Here is a 15175-nt window from a genome sequence, read left to right as displayed (position 1 = left end):
GATGTTCCTAAAAAAAAAAGTTCTATATATAGCAAGGGTAGGTGTCCTGTGCCTACTGCTGTGGCAGACTCCAAATCGTCTGGGTTTAAGTCCTGCCTGATCTATGACGGTCTCCTCCACCTGGTCGGTGGACATAGGCAATGCCTATTCCCTTTGGGGGAGAGTTGCATTCCCATTTAGTGTATGATATGTAAATGTTTTTTCTGAAGGACTGGAAGTCAAGGGATGCATGGCTGAAATTGCATTTGCTTGAACAATCAGAGCATGTTATGTTGGACCTGAAGGAGACCTACTGCTTCCAAAGAACAAGAAGGGTCATCTTCAGCAGGTGGTCATTTGAGCAGACAGCAGACCTCAGTGTCAAGCAGTGACAGGAAAGAAAACACCATCAAAATGTTCTCTAGCTATATTGACACTGGCAAACTCAGCATGGGCACCAGGGCACCATCTCAACATCACTTCCAGCACTGACAGCTTCAGCATTGGAACAAGAACTGGTGCTCCGATATAAGGGTGAGACCAAAAGGCACAGCCAAATGGAGCTCAGACATAGCTCCACATGCTGGGGCAAACAATCCTGAAGGAGAAGGAATAGCACTCTTCCAAAGAGCGCCCAAAGTCTTTCACTAACCCCTTATGGGAAGCCCTACTAATATCAGCTCCAGCAGTGGCAGCTGTCTTACTCTTACTCCCAGGCAGACAGATTAGCCATAGTGGAAAAGATCACAGTACCAGAGGAGACCCTCTTTTATCTCCTGTGTGTCACACACCACCCAGTCAGCCAGACAGCAAATTTGAAGGGAATGTCAGGAGCCACATCAGAGCCAATCAGGAGCCAATATCTATCTTTGGGAGCCATCTTGCCTTGTTCCACAGGTCCAGTTGCACCAATATCACCTTGGACGAATGGGTGCTGATATAGTTGCCCCAGGCTATCCCATTTACTTCTGCACCCTACCCTTCTCAATACCCTTCCCCCATCCCTTTTTAGGGGGTCCTTTTCAGGAGAGCCTATTACAAAAAGTGGCCATGTTGCTTCATTTAGGAGCTGTAGAAGAGGTTCCAGAGGAATATGGGGGAAGAGGCTTCTATTTGCAGTACTTCTTTATCCCAGAGAAAGGTGATCTTTGTCCTATCCTAGACCCTGAAGCTAAGCAAATACATAGGCTGCCTCAGATTCTGAATGGTGACTCTTACATCTATCGTTCCATCTCTTCAGAGTCAAGACTGGTTAGTGGCTTTCAATTTATATGATTTCTGCATAGCCATCTACCTAGCCCACAGGCAGTGCCTAACATTCCCAGAGTCATTCTCGAGTCATTCCTAGTACGAGATACTGCCATTCGACCTTTCTGCACCATCGCAGGTCTTCATGAAATGCCTGCTAGTGGTAGTGGAGTGGCTTATCTGAGAAGACAAGACATTCACATCTGCCACTTCTTAGATGACTGGTAGATCAGAGACAGATGACAATGGGAGAAAGCAGCAAGTCTGGAATGTGCTATCACTTTGGATGGAAGATCATTAGGCTCTTGTCACTCAACCTCCCCTATACAAGACAAGGTGGTGCTAAGGCCTCACCCAAAATTTATCTCCAAGGTCTTAGAATTTCACCTGAACCAGTTCACTAACTTACCAGTCTGCTACCTTATAGCCACATTGGCATAGGGAGAAAAGAAATTGCACACACTAGATCTATGCAGGACTCTGCTTTAATATTTTGACAGGACTAAACCATTTACACTGTTGCCCAATCTATTTCTGGCTATAGCCGGGTGTTCTAAAGGTCAAGCTATTGCATCTCCAACTGAACATCTAGGCTCACTCCACTGGAGCTCAAGTGACCTCTTCAGATGTGCTAATGTCAGAGATCTGCACGGTGGAATTATTCACTAACCTTTGTCAAACTGAGCCTTGGACTAAGCTGCTAGGTCAGGTGCCAAGTTCAGGAGAACAGTATTTCTGGTGGATTAGTCACAGTGGAATGCCTCATTCCCAGTGTCCAATGGGATGCTCCTTGCCAGTCAGCTACAGTGGGATCTACACTGCCACATACTCAAAGAACCACGTAGTGTAGGGTGATTGTTCTTTGAGATGTTGTCAGTGTGAATCCCACAACACTCCCCCAGTCCCTGCTGTTTGGAGTTCTCAGATAGCACAGGCTTCCTACTGTAAGGGAACTGAGGAGGGTTATGGTCACTCCACGTTTTATGTCCAAACACGAGGAGGCCCAGCGCCAACGGACACTGTTATTTAAACAGACAAATCCGATCTCATGCCCATGCATCCACAGTGGTGACATCTTGAAGAACTTGCTGTAGTGTAAGTGACCATTCTGTTTTTTCTCAGAAGTAGCTGAAAATGTTATTGGAAATATTAAATTATTCAAGTAGTTAGTTTCATATACCAGAATTGCATGGTTAGGGAACATTGTGCCGAGCATTTAAAATTCTTTTTTTGACTACATAGTTCCTTTCATGAGCAGAAAAAAAATGGCATGTCATATATAGAACTGGAGGCACACACCATTGGAACAGGGCAGAATGAAAAGGGCATGATTTTTCTTCACTCTACATGCACAACTGTGCGCCTAATTTGTGCATGCATTTACTGTAGTTTGTTTGTAAACTGGGTAACTACATGCAAATGGTCAGTTACTGTCTGTCCATTTGCATGCAGTTACCCAGTTTGTATGCATAGTTTAGACAATCAGGCCCCAAGTGTCCATTTGAACAGCGTGATATGACTTCAACATTGTAGTTTTTGGAAGACCTTTATGGATCAAGAATGTTGTAAGCAGATTTTAAATTTAACTATTTCAAACATTGCTAGTTATCAGATAGGTAATATCTTTGTGTACTTAACATTTTGTAATCAGAGATGCTTTCTGACACTGAGTTCTAATACAGCAAAGCAAAATCAAGGATCCAGATTTCAGTTCTTCAGTGTTTAAACTGAACTTCTGTTTATAATGGTTAGAATGAAGAGACTGCTATAAGTTTGTTCATCTCTTTACTAACAACAGAAACTGGTTAATATTTTTAGACAGGTACCGTTTTACGAGAGTACATTTTTCTTTGAACACCTTCTGCTAGATTTGCCATGGAATCAACACGTTGCGTCTCAACAGTCAAAGTGGTTTGGACGTTGGCTAACATTTTATAACTAGGAGTATGATGCAGCATTGGAACAATATACACACTTGTGCCTCGTTACTCTAGATGTCTTTACGTTTCGTGATCTCATACCTCTATTTATTTAATTTACAGGTGGCAGTATGCTGCATCTGTTTCTTTGTTATTCTTCCATTGAACCTTGTTGGCACAATTCTTGGCCGAAATCTGTCAGGCCAGCCCAACTTTCCCTGTCGTGTGAATGCTGTGCCTCGTCCAATACCGGAGAAGAAATGGTAAAGAGAAGTGCTTATACACTGTGTATTGACTCAAACTTTTAAATGTGTTTAAAATTATTTGAGGTATTGGGATCACTCAAAATTCTGGACTAGCCTTTAAATTTATGTTTAGTTCAACACTTATGTGCAGGAAAAAGCCTCTCAGGAAACCGTTTTAAGTTTCTACATTAAAGTATCTCTTTAAAGGGATTGGATGGATAAAGATAAAAGCTTTCAACTTGAAGTCACTGGTTTGTGGTCCCAATCCAGCTCCAGGTAAATAGATGTCACCAGAAATCAAAGTCCCCACCTCAGTTAGCACCTTTGCCAAGTTTAGGATTGAATGAGTGGAGACTGAACAAGCTTCATGCATAGAAGTGGGTTTCTCCCAGGTCTGGTTGAGACACATTTGGAGAATATTGTTGGGGGCAGCTTGCATTGTCATTACCAGTTTTGTAGGTAAAAGGAATCTCTGGGTCATCAACCTGGTATTGTTCATGAGCATTACTTTTTTTATGTGACTATAAAAGGATGTTTAGTACCAAAAAATAGACTTTTTTAGCTTGTAGCATGCATACCATGAATAGTCTCCTTACCCTGCTAGCTTATATCTGGTGAAACTGTGATATAAAACTACCATTAAAGGATGGGTTTTATTGATTTTATTCCTCTCAGAAGACTGGAGTAATCAAAATGAAGGGGTTGTGGAATGTATACACTCACATTCTCCAGGAAATACAGTGTCTTGATTTAATGCTGTGTTGTTCATTTGATAAGCTGGGTTTGATTTATACTGTAGCCCATATCTTAGAAAGCTGATGGTTTATTCTAGATCAGGATGAGGTGAAAAAATAAGATACTTTTAATGAAACTAAAATTGTGGGACCATCAATTTAGACGAGTCTCTTTATAAATAATGAAGGAAGCAGCAAATTAAATCACCAAATCACCTCTCTAGCTAGATTCAGGATTAGGGTGCGTACAATGAAGAGGTCACCTCTGGTAAGTGACAGTAATATCTATAGATGCTGAGTATTACTTTTAGCCATAAACTCATGGCACATGTTCAGAATTTTTGGATTCTGACTTACATAACCATTTCTTTGTAAAATATTTTCCTCATAGGTATTCATAGAATCATAGAATATTAGAGTTGGAAGGGACCTCAGGAGGTCATCTAGTCCAACCCCCTGCTTAAAGCAGGACTAACCTCATCCCAACCAGGGCTTTGTCAAGGTGCAGCTTAAAAACCTCTAAAGATGGAGATTCCACCACCTCCCTAGGTAATCCATTTCAGTGCTTCACCACCCTCCGAGTGAAAACGTTTCTCCTAATATCCAACCTAGACCTCCCCCACTGCAACTTGAGACCATTGCTCCTTGTTCTGTCATCTACCACCATTGAGAACAGCCTTGTTCCATCCTCCCTGGAACCCCCCTTTCAGGTAGTTAAAGGCTGCTATCAAATCCCCTCTCATTCTTCTCTTCTGCAGACTAAACAAGCTTAGTTCCCTCAGCCTCTCCTCATAAGTCCTGTGCTCCAGCCCCCTAATCATTTTTGTTGTCCTTTGCTGGCCTCTCTCCAACTTGTCTACATCCTTTTTGTAGTGGGGAGCCCAAAACTGGACACAATACTCTAAATGCGGCCTTACCAATGCCGAATAGAGGGGAATAATCACTTCCCTCGATCTGCTGGCAATGCTCCTATGAATGCAGCCCAATATGCTATTAGCCTTCTTGGCAACCAGGGCCACTGCTGACTCATATCCAGCTTCTTATCCACTGTTACCCCCAGGTCCTTTTCTGCAGAACTGCTGCCTAGCCCATCGGTCCCCAGTCTGTAGCTGTGCATGGGATTCTTCCGTCCTAAGTGCAGGACTCTGCACTTGTCCTTGTTGAACCTCATCAGATTTCTTTTGGCCCAATCCTCCAATTTGTCTAGGTCCCTCTGAATCCTATCCCTACCTTCCAGGGTATCTACCACTCCCCCTAGTTTAGTGTCATCTGCAAACTTGCTGAGGGTGCAATCTTACCCCATCCTCTAGATCAGTGGTTCTTAACCTTTCCAAACTACTGTACCCCTGAAGCCTGAGTCCCACCCCCACGGGGCTGAGGCATGTAACTTAGTTTCATGGCGCCCCTGTGGCTCCAGGCAATTGCCTTTCTTGCCACCCCCAATACCAGATCTGCACTTGCGACCCCTCTAAACCCCCAGGTTAAGAAACACTGCTCTAGATCATTAATGAAGATGTTGAACAAAACTGGCCCCAGGACCGACCCCTGGGGCACTTCGCTTGTTACTGGCTGCCAGTTAGAGATGGTGCCATTGATCACTACTCGTTGAGCCCAGTGATCTAGCCAGCGCTTTATCCATTTTATAGTCCAATCCTCTAACCCATACTTCTTTAACTTGCTGATAAGAATACTGTGGGAGACTTGTAGGCTGCGGAAGATGTTTGTAACGCGTTGGCTAGAGATAGGGGCTTGACGGGTCTGGTCAGAACCGGTTTGATAAGAGGCACTGCTCAGCCCAGTAAACAGGCTGTGCAAGGCCATGTGAATTTGTCTGTGGTGCCAAAAGAGGAGGAAAGTGAGGAAGCAAGATCAGGTGCTATAAATTAGCCAATGCTTGCTGTTCCCTACAGAATGCTGTATAAAAGCTTGAAATGCAAATTGCGCAATGAGACTTGGCCATGAATCCCCTTAGATTGCAAGGCAAAATCCCCCGGCAGCCCGCTTCGCAGCTCGTACTAGAGTCTCCTGTGGCTGTTTGGAGCGTAAGCTGTGATTAAAGATAAGTGTACCTAACTGGTGTGGGCGTTTTTATTCCTTACCTGGTATCCAGAACCTTCAGGCAGCTGTGGTGAGCAGCAGTGCCTGGCATAACAAGACTGTATCAAAAGTTTTGCTAAAGTCAAGGTATATCACGTCCACCGCTTTCCCCACATACACAGAGCCGGTCACCTCTTCATAGAAGGCAATTAGGTTGGTCATGCCTGACTTGCCCTTGGTGAATCCATGTTGACTGTTCCTGATCTCCTTCCTCTCTCCAAATGCCTTAAAATGGATTCCTTGAGGACCTGCTTCATGATTTTTCCAGGTATTGAGGTCAGGCTGACCGGTCTGTAGTTCACTGGATCCTCTTTCTTCCCTTTCTTGAAGATGGGCACTATGTTTGACTTTTTCCAATCATCCATGACCACCTCCATTTGCCATGATCTTTCAAAGATAATAGCCAATGGCTCTGAAATCACATCAGCCAACTCCTCCAGCATCCTTGGATGCACTGCATCTGGCCCCATGGACTTGTGTATGTCCAATCTTTCTTAAATAGTCCTGAACCTGTTCCTTCAGCACCGAGGGATGTTCTCCTCCTCCCCATTCTGTGCTTCCCAGTGCAGTAGTCTGGGAGCTGATCTTGTCTGTGAAGACAGAGGCAAAAAAGGCATTAAGTACCTCAGCTTTCTCCACATCCTCTGTCACTAGGTCACCTCCCTCGTTCTCTAAGGGGCCCACACTTTCCCTAGTCTGCCTCTTGTTGGTAACATACCTGTAGAAACCCTTCTTGTTCCCCTTCACGTCCCTTGCTAGATGCAACTCCATTTGCGCTTTGACCTTCCTGATTTCATTCCTGCACGTTCGAGCAGTATTTTTATACACCTTCCTAGTCATCTTCTTGTAAACTTCTTTTTTGTGTTTAAGCTCACCAAAGACTTCTTTATTAAGCCAAGCTGGGCACCTACCATATTTGCTATTCTTTCTGCTCATCGGGATGGTTTGTTCCTGTGCCCTCAATAAGGTTTCTTTAAAATACAGCCAGGTCTCTTGGATTCTTTTCCCCTGCATATTAACCTCCCAGAGGATCATGCCCATCAGCTCCCTGAGGGAATCAAAGTCTGCTTTTCTGAAGTCTATGGTCCGTATCCTGCTGTTCTCCTTTCTTCCTTTTGTCAGGATCCTGTACTCAACCATCTCTGGGTCACTGCTGCCCAGGTTACCACCCACTTCTACTTCTCCGACGAACTCTTCCCCTTTTGTGAGCAGCAGGTCAAGAGGAGCACGACCCGTAGTTAGCTGCTCCAGCACTTGCATCAGGAAGTAGTCCGCAACACTCTTCAAAAACTTCCTGGATTGTCTATGCTCTGCTGTATTGCTCTTCCAGCAGATGTCAGAGTGATTGAAGTCCCCCATGAGAACCAGTTCCTGTGAACTGGAAACTTTCTCTCGTTGACTGAAGAAAGCTTCATCTACCTCATCCTCCTGGTCTGGTGTCTATAACAGACACCCACCACGACATCACCCTTATTGTTTTTGCGTCTAAGCTTAACCCTGTATTGGGTATACAGATGCAAGATCACTATCTCTTGCAAAATTTTTGTGGATGTTTGGGTTTAAACACATGAAATGCATTGTTAATTATATAAAAATAAAATAAAAACAGGTTCGACAAATACTTGTCAGGGATGGCCTAGGTATACTTAAGACTGCTTCAGCATGCAGGGATGGACAAGATGACCTCTCAAGTTTCCTTCCATCCCTACATTTCTGTGATTTCAATGCAATATCGGTCATTCGCTACCCCTGTCTTGAAAAAGAAGCTCAGATTTTTTACAATAGTAATACATGTTTGTAGACATTGTTCATTGTGTAGCATTATCTCAAAGCCTCACAATGCCCCCAAGAAGAAGGCATTCTCAGATTATGGGGAAAGAGGCATACAGTCAGAGACTTGCCTATGGCTACAAGACTTCTTTGTGGCAGAGATGGAAATAAAACCAGATTGTGTGTTTCTGGTGCCTTAATTGCAATACCATCGTGTATTAAAAGTGTCCCTATAGCTGAGTTGCTCAGATATATAGATAGCATTAGAGACAAGGTAAGTGAGGTAATGTCTTTTATTTGACATTTATTTATTTTATTATTCTGTTTGGTGAGAGAAACAATCTTTATCTCTTCGAGTGATTGCTCATATCCATTCCAATATAGGTGTGTGCATGCCCCATGCACAGATTCCCGGAACTTTTTCCCCTTAGCAATCCCCGTAGGGTCGGCTCAGGCGCCCTCTGGAGTACTGCGCTTATAGGGTGCCGCCGACCCTCCGGGCCCTCAGTTCCTTCTTTCCGCCTGTGACAGTTGCTGGAACATTTGCCTCTTGCTGTAGCAAGTAGCACCCCTTTAGCGTCCTTAGTACAGTTCATTGTTCGAGTTAAGTAGTTGTTGATAGTCAATAGTAAGTTAGATAGTTGTCCTTAGGGGCTTGCGGTTGAGCCATGCCCGGCTCCACCGGCTTTAAAGCCTGCATCGTATGTGCGAAGGCTTTCCCCGTGAGTGACCCTCACGACCGCTGCCTCCAATGCCTCAGAGAGCAGCATAGAAAGGAGAAGTGTTTGGATCTGTAAGGCCTTCAAGCCCCGGACCCAGAAAGAGTGGGACGCCCGGCTGAAGGGATAGTGATGGAGTCCGCGCTCCGCCCGGACTCCGAACCATCCCGATCTCCGGCGGTACCGAGCGTCTCCTCTGTGCGAAGCGCTCCACCAGCACCGGTACCAAAGCCTTCGGTACCGAAGAAAAAGAAGCAGCCCAAGGCCGCCCATATGGACTCCCCCCTGTGACCGGTACAGCAAGGGGTGACTCAGGAGATGCCCCAGCCACATGCCATGGAGAGTACTTTGGCACCGGCATCTCCTCGCAGGGAGCCTCCCCTGACTCCTGGGGGTTGGGGAGCGCCCCTGCAGGGCCCGTTGACACCGGAGGCATTCGCAGCGGCACGCACCCTCATGGGCATGCCCACGCCTCCGTCCCCCCTCTCGGCTGAGGGCTCAGGGACAGGTGTCTTGGGGAAAACCCGTGCTGGGTGCCCCCGGTGGGTGGTGGAGACAGGAGTCGAGGTCTCCCCGCAGACGGTCAAGGAGGGTCAAGAGGTACACGCGTGAGCTGAACAATGCTCCAGTTCCGCCTCGTGCAGGGGTCGCAGCTCCAGCTTTCGTACCCCGGTACAGAGCCCTGCTCAGCACGATCCCCAACCTTGATGCGCAGCCCGACGTGCAGGTGGCACCAGTCGAGATCCCTGGCATGCAGTCCGGCGCAGGTCACGGTGCCCGTCGGTACAACACGCCATCGTCAGTCACCGCCTGCTGCAGCACAGCCTGCTCCTACACCAAGTGCCTCAGCACTGCGGAGTCTATCATGTTCGCGGTTGGCATCATCGCGACATCAGCGACACTGCTCCCAGTCCCGAGGTGGGAAGCGTAGTCACAAGAGCTCGAGGCGGAGGAGGTGAGTGTCATCCAGCTCCTCTAGCAGCTCATCCCCCCCGACAGCACTGTAGGCGTCTGCACCGGCAGTCGTCGTCATCGTCGTCGTTTCAGGGCCGTTCACCACCCAGGAGCCGCAAACGTAGATCCAGTGGCTCTGGGTCCCGGGGCCGCCATCTAGAGGTGACCTAGCAGGCACCAATGCCTGCTCTGGCGTGGGCCCAAGGCCCCTGGCAGTGGCCGTACTGGGGGCCGTGGGGTACCCAGGTGGGCCAGGGTACCACATCCGTCAACTCCTCAGTGGCCCAGCCAGTGCCCCCACCTCCGAGTCAGCCGGACCAGGGCTGCCCCTCTGATGAGGGTTCGGACCCCGAGGAGGGTCCCTCCACGGGGCCCCTTCCACAGTTCTCCTCCTCGTCCCCGGACGATGCGGCTGCCAGGGACCACAGGGCTTCTCTCTACGCTTTCCGGCCTCACCAGGACCTTCTTAAAAGGGTGGCGAGCAACCTCAATTTGGAGCTCAGAGAGATGTCCGAAGAGGAGGTCCCCCTCTTCGGGGTATCTGGGTCGGCGGCAGGGCCATCAAGAGTCGCCCTGCTGGTGCATGAGAGGGTCATGAAATTAGCCAAGGCTGTATGGCAAACCCCATCCTCGGTGGCCCCCACCTCCAAGGGCACTGAGCGCAAGTACTATGTCCCTAAGGAGGGGTTTGTCTTTTTATATACCCACTCTGCCCTGGGGACATTGGTGGTCGACGCCGCTAACCAGCGGGATCGGCAGGGCGGCCAGGGCAACACCCCTAAAGATAAGGACAGCAAGAAATTAGACCTCTTTGGCCGCAAGGTCTATTCTACTGTGGCCCTGCAGCTGAGGATCGCAAACCACCAGGCGCTCTTTCGGAGGCATAACCTCAACTTGTGGTCCTTGCTGCAGAGGTTTGCTCCGGTGTTGCCCCCATACCAGGCTGCGGACTTCGCCACTGTTACCCAGGAGTGGCAGTAGCGGCCTTACAGACTGCCAGCGATGCGGCAAACTCCGCCAGCAGGGCCATGGCTTCGGCCATCATCATGCGCCACTGCTCCTGGCTCCAGTCATCTGGGCTGTCCCAAGAGGTCCAGCAAGCCAGTCAAGACCTACCATTTGACGGCGCTGGCCTCTTCTCGGACAAGACTGATGAAAAACTCCATGCCCTGAAGGACTCCCGGGCTACACTGAGGTCCCTAGGGCTCTGTACCCCACAGGCCTCGAGACGCCATCTCGGCCTCAGGCCCAGAGGCAGCCTCAGCCTCCCACCAGGCTGCCCCCCAGACCCACCCAGCCCAGGAGGGGTCGAGACTGGTACCGAGCATCCAATCGCCACGACCGCCCAGGGTCCTTGGCGGGCCCCAGCAAGACCCAGACAAGGGCCATAGTAATAATAAACGGCAGTTGACGGCACGCACGAGCATGACACTCCTCCTTTCCCCCTGGATCTCTCCTGGCCCTTTGCCCACAGGCTTCGGCCGTACTATGCCGAGTGGGAAACTATCACTACGGACCGCTGGGTCCTTGGGGTAGTCCTCAGGGGCTATGCCCTTCACCTTATGGCCTTCCCCCCGGACTCTCCCCCTACCCCATCCCTCTTCAGGGACCCCTCTCACAAGCAACTCCTCATACAGGAGGTCAACTCCCTCCTCCTTCTCGGAGCTGTGGAAGAGGTTCCTCCACAGGAAAGGGGAAGGGGATTTTATTCACGTTATTTCCTCATCCCCAAGGCCAAGGAGGGCCTGAGGCCGATATTAGACCTCCGCCGTCTAAACAAGTTCATCAGACGCCTCAGGTTCTGTATGGTTTCCCTAGCCTCCATCATTCCTGCTCTAGATCCAGGGGACTGGTATGCCTCCCTTGACCTCAAGGAAGCTTATTTTCACATTTCTATCCTCCCCGGTCACAGAAGGTTCCTCAGGTTTGTGGTAGCTGGCTGCCATTACCAGTTCTCGGCCCTGCCCTTTGGCCTCTCATCCGCCCCCAGGGTCTTTACAAAATGCATGGCGGCGGTAGCGGCCCACCTGCATCGCAGAGGGGTCCAGATCTTCCCATACCTGGACGACTGGCTGATCTGGGGCAGTTCCAGGGCCCATATGATGAATAGCCTAACACTCACCTGCGCGACATGCACCAGACTGGGGCTGCTCATCAATGAGCAGATGTCCACGCTCACCCTGGTGCAGCGCATAGAATTCATCGGGGCCACCCTGGATGCCACCCAGGCCAGAGCCTTCCTTCCACAGCCTCACTTCGAGGCGATGGCTGCCATAATCGCCGATCTCTACAGGTCCCCCACGACGACAGCCAGGCACTGTCTCCAGCAGTTGGGACACATGGCAGCCTTGTACGTATGTGGTGAGGCTGGCTCGCCTCAAACTCAGGCCTCTCCAGGCTTGGCTGGCCTCGGTGTATGTGCCGGCCAGGCACTCCTTAAACAGAGTAGTCACAGTTCCCAGGCAGATACTGACTTCTCTGGTCTGGTGGATGGACCCGGGGGAAGTTCTGAGGGGTGTCCCCTTCAGAGACTTTGCTCCATCAGTAACTGTAATTACGGAGGCCTCAGATGTGGGATGGGGGGCCCACATCAGCAGCAACCTGAGCACCCAGGGTCTCTGGTCGACAGACGAGAGGTGTCTTCACATCAATGTCAGGGAGCTCAGAGCAGTCCGCTTGGCCTGCAAGGTCTTCCTCAGATTCCTGAGGGGCAGAATGGTTCAGGTCCTCACCGACAACACGGCAGCCATGTTCTATATGAACAGGCGTGGGGAGCGTGCTCCTCGGCTCTTTGCCAGGAGGCCATTCGTCTTTGGGACTTGGCGTTGAGGCATGACTTCCACATGTCTGCCTCTCACCTCCCGGGGGTCAGGAACGACGAGGCGGATCGCCTCAGCAGGTCGTTCTTACCCCGCCACGACTGGTCACTGCACCCGGAGGTGATGACTTCCATTTTCCACAAGTGGGGGATTCCCCAACTGGAATTGTTCGTGTTGTCCTGGAACAGGAAGTGCCCGAGGTTCTGCTCGCTCCAAGGTCGCGAGCAGGGTTCCCTCTCCGACGCGTTCCTTCTAGACTGGACGGGGACCCTCATGTATGCATTTCCCCCCATTCCACTGCTTCCCAAAGTCCTCTTGAAAATCAAGAGGGACAAGGCGGACATCATACTGATCGCCCCAGCTTGGCCACGGCAGCACTGGTACAGCATGCTGCTCGACCTGTCCATCGCCACGCCGATCCCGTTCCCGAGGCGCTACAACCTGCTCTCCCAGGACTAGGGTCGCCTGCTGCACCTGGACCTGGACTCCCTCCACCTGATGGCATGGAGACTCTGTGGCTGACGGAGGGAGAGAGAGCCTGCTCCATACAAGTCCAGCAGGTTCTGCTGGGCAGCAGAAAACCTTCCACTCAGGTGGTGTACCGGGCCAAGTGGAAGCGTTTTACCTGTTGAGAGGAGTCCCGGGGTATCCCACCGAGCTGTTCGCCCATACAGACGATTTTGGAGTATCTCCTCCATTGGAAGCTCCAGGGATCTAGCACTGGCCTCCCTGAAGGTGCACCTGGCGCCCATCTCGGCCTTCCACCAGCCGATGGAAGGGCGGTCTCTATTCTCCCACCCCATGTCAGTCAGATTCCTTAAAGGGATGGAAAGGCTATACCCGCAGGTCCACAACCCGATGCCTCCCTGGGATCTGAACCTGGTCCTCGCCATATTGACAGGACTCCCCTTCGAGCCCATGGCTGCATGCCCGCTGCTCGTCCTCTCATGGAAGGTAGCCTTCCTGGTCGCCATTACATTGGCTAGGAGGGTCTCCGAGATAAGAGCATTGACCTCGGAGCCCCCCTACACGATTTTCTATAAAGATAAGGTCCGACTGAGACCCCACCTGGCCTTCCTGCCTAAGGTGGTGTCCCAGTTTCACTATAACCAGGATATCTTCCTCCCTGTGTTCTTTTCTAAACCACACGATTCGGAGGAGGAGCGGAGATGGCATTCGCTAGATGTCAGACGAGCCTTGGCCTTCTACATCGAGTGGACCAGGCCGTTCCGGAAGTCATCGCGACTGTTCGTGGCAGTGGCGGACCAGATGAAAGGCTCACCCGTCTCCACCCAGCGCATCTCCACCTGGATCACCGCCTGCATCAGGACCTACTACGAGCGGGCAAAGGTGCCGCTCCCAGGAGCTGTAACAGAGCACTCAACCAGAGCCCAGGCCTCATCCGCGGCCTTCCTGGAATGAGTCCCCTGCAGGACATCTGCAGAGCAGCGACTTGGTCATCGGTCCACACCTTCACGTCCCACTATGCCATCGTGCAGCAGGCGAGAGAGGACGCGGGCTTCGGCAGAGCCATGCTGTTGAGAGCAGCTCGCCGGTAACTCCTACCCACCTCCAAGGTATGGCTATTTAATCACCTATATTGGAATGGATATGAGCAATCACTCAAAGAGAGAAAACAAGGTTACTTACCAGTAACTGTTGTTCTTCGAGATGTGTTGCTCATATCCATTCCAAACCCACCCTTCGTCCCCGCTGTTGGAGTCGGCAGAAAGAAGGGACTGAGGGCCCGCAGGGTCGGCAGTGCCCTATGTACCGCGGTATGAGCGCGGTACTCCAGGGAGCGCCTGAGCCAACCCTACGGGGCTTGCTAAGGGGAAAAAATTTCCTGTAATCTGTGCACGGGGTGCGCACACACCTATATTGGAATGGATATGAGCAACACATCTTGAAGAACAACAAGTACTGGTAAGTAACCCTGTTTTCGAGCCACACTGAGCGCTTCTTCCGGTCTGGGAAAGGTATTCCAAGTGAGTGTCAGAGCTAAAGGACAAAAAGAGATGTTAATGGGCCACTCTACCTTGAATAGTCCCTTAAAATATGTAACTATTTATGCTAAACCATCTTTTCCATCTTGCACCAACAGAAGTTGGTCCAATAAAAGATATTACCTCACCCACCTCTCTTTAATATCTTGGAACTGACTTGGCTACAACTCCACTACATACATCTTTCCATTTCAGAATTATTTTGATGTATGTTACATCATGGGGAATTTGTGGGGATTTGTTATATAGATAACAAATATTAGGTATTATAGGCAAGATTTTTTAAAAATAGGAGGCTGTAGTCAGGCTTCTAAATAAGAGGTCATATGTTCAAAAGCAATGAGGTCCCATTGCAGCTGCTGGGTGCTCAGATCCTTTAACCACTTGGGGCCTGACCCAAAGCCCAATTTAAGTAAATGGGGTTCTTTATGTAGACTTACCACGAGGCGCTTAGTGTGCCTGAATATGGATTTAGGAGACTGACATGAGTCTCTTGCATGTTTATCTAACATTATTTCCTTTTTAAATACAGTGGGTCTAGAGCAGTGGTTCTCAACCTGTGGGCTGCTGGCAGCCCAATCAGCACACAGCTGCGGCTCATGTGACATCCTCAGGGCTATACAGGTGGTATAGGTATTGTGTGGATGCAGCCCACATAACACATAGAGAGCTGCATGTGTGGCTC

The 15175-nt window shown here is 49.7% G+C and overlaps 1 protein-coding gene across 1 annotated transcript in view; it reads left to right on the top strand.

The window, feature by feature from the left end:
• The window catches only part of TM9SF3 (transmembrane 9 superfamily member 3), a 92167-nt gene that overhangs the window by 66955 nt on the left and 10037 nt on the right, over positions 1 to 15175 (top strand). The window contains exon 10 of the mRNA XM_067535133.1: positions 3270 to 3409. Within this exon, the coding sequence (XP_067391234.1) occupies positions 3270 to 3409 (140 nt within the window). The remainder of the gene's footprint in view (positions 1 to 3269; positions 3410 to 15175) is intronic.

The sequence above is a fragment of the Emydura macquarii genome, unplaced genomic scaffold, assembly GCF_026122565.2.
Source record: "Emydura macquarii macquarii isolate MOO-44397 ecotype Brisbane River unplaced genomic scaffold, CSIRO-AGI_Emac_v2 contig_67, whole genome shotgun sequence".
Lineage (NCBI taxonomy): Eukaryota > Metazoa > Chordata > Testudines > Chelidae > Emydura > Emydura macquarii.
This window is presented reverse-complemented; position numbering and strand designations above follow the sequence as displayed.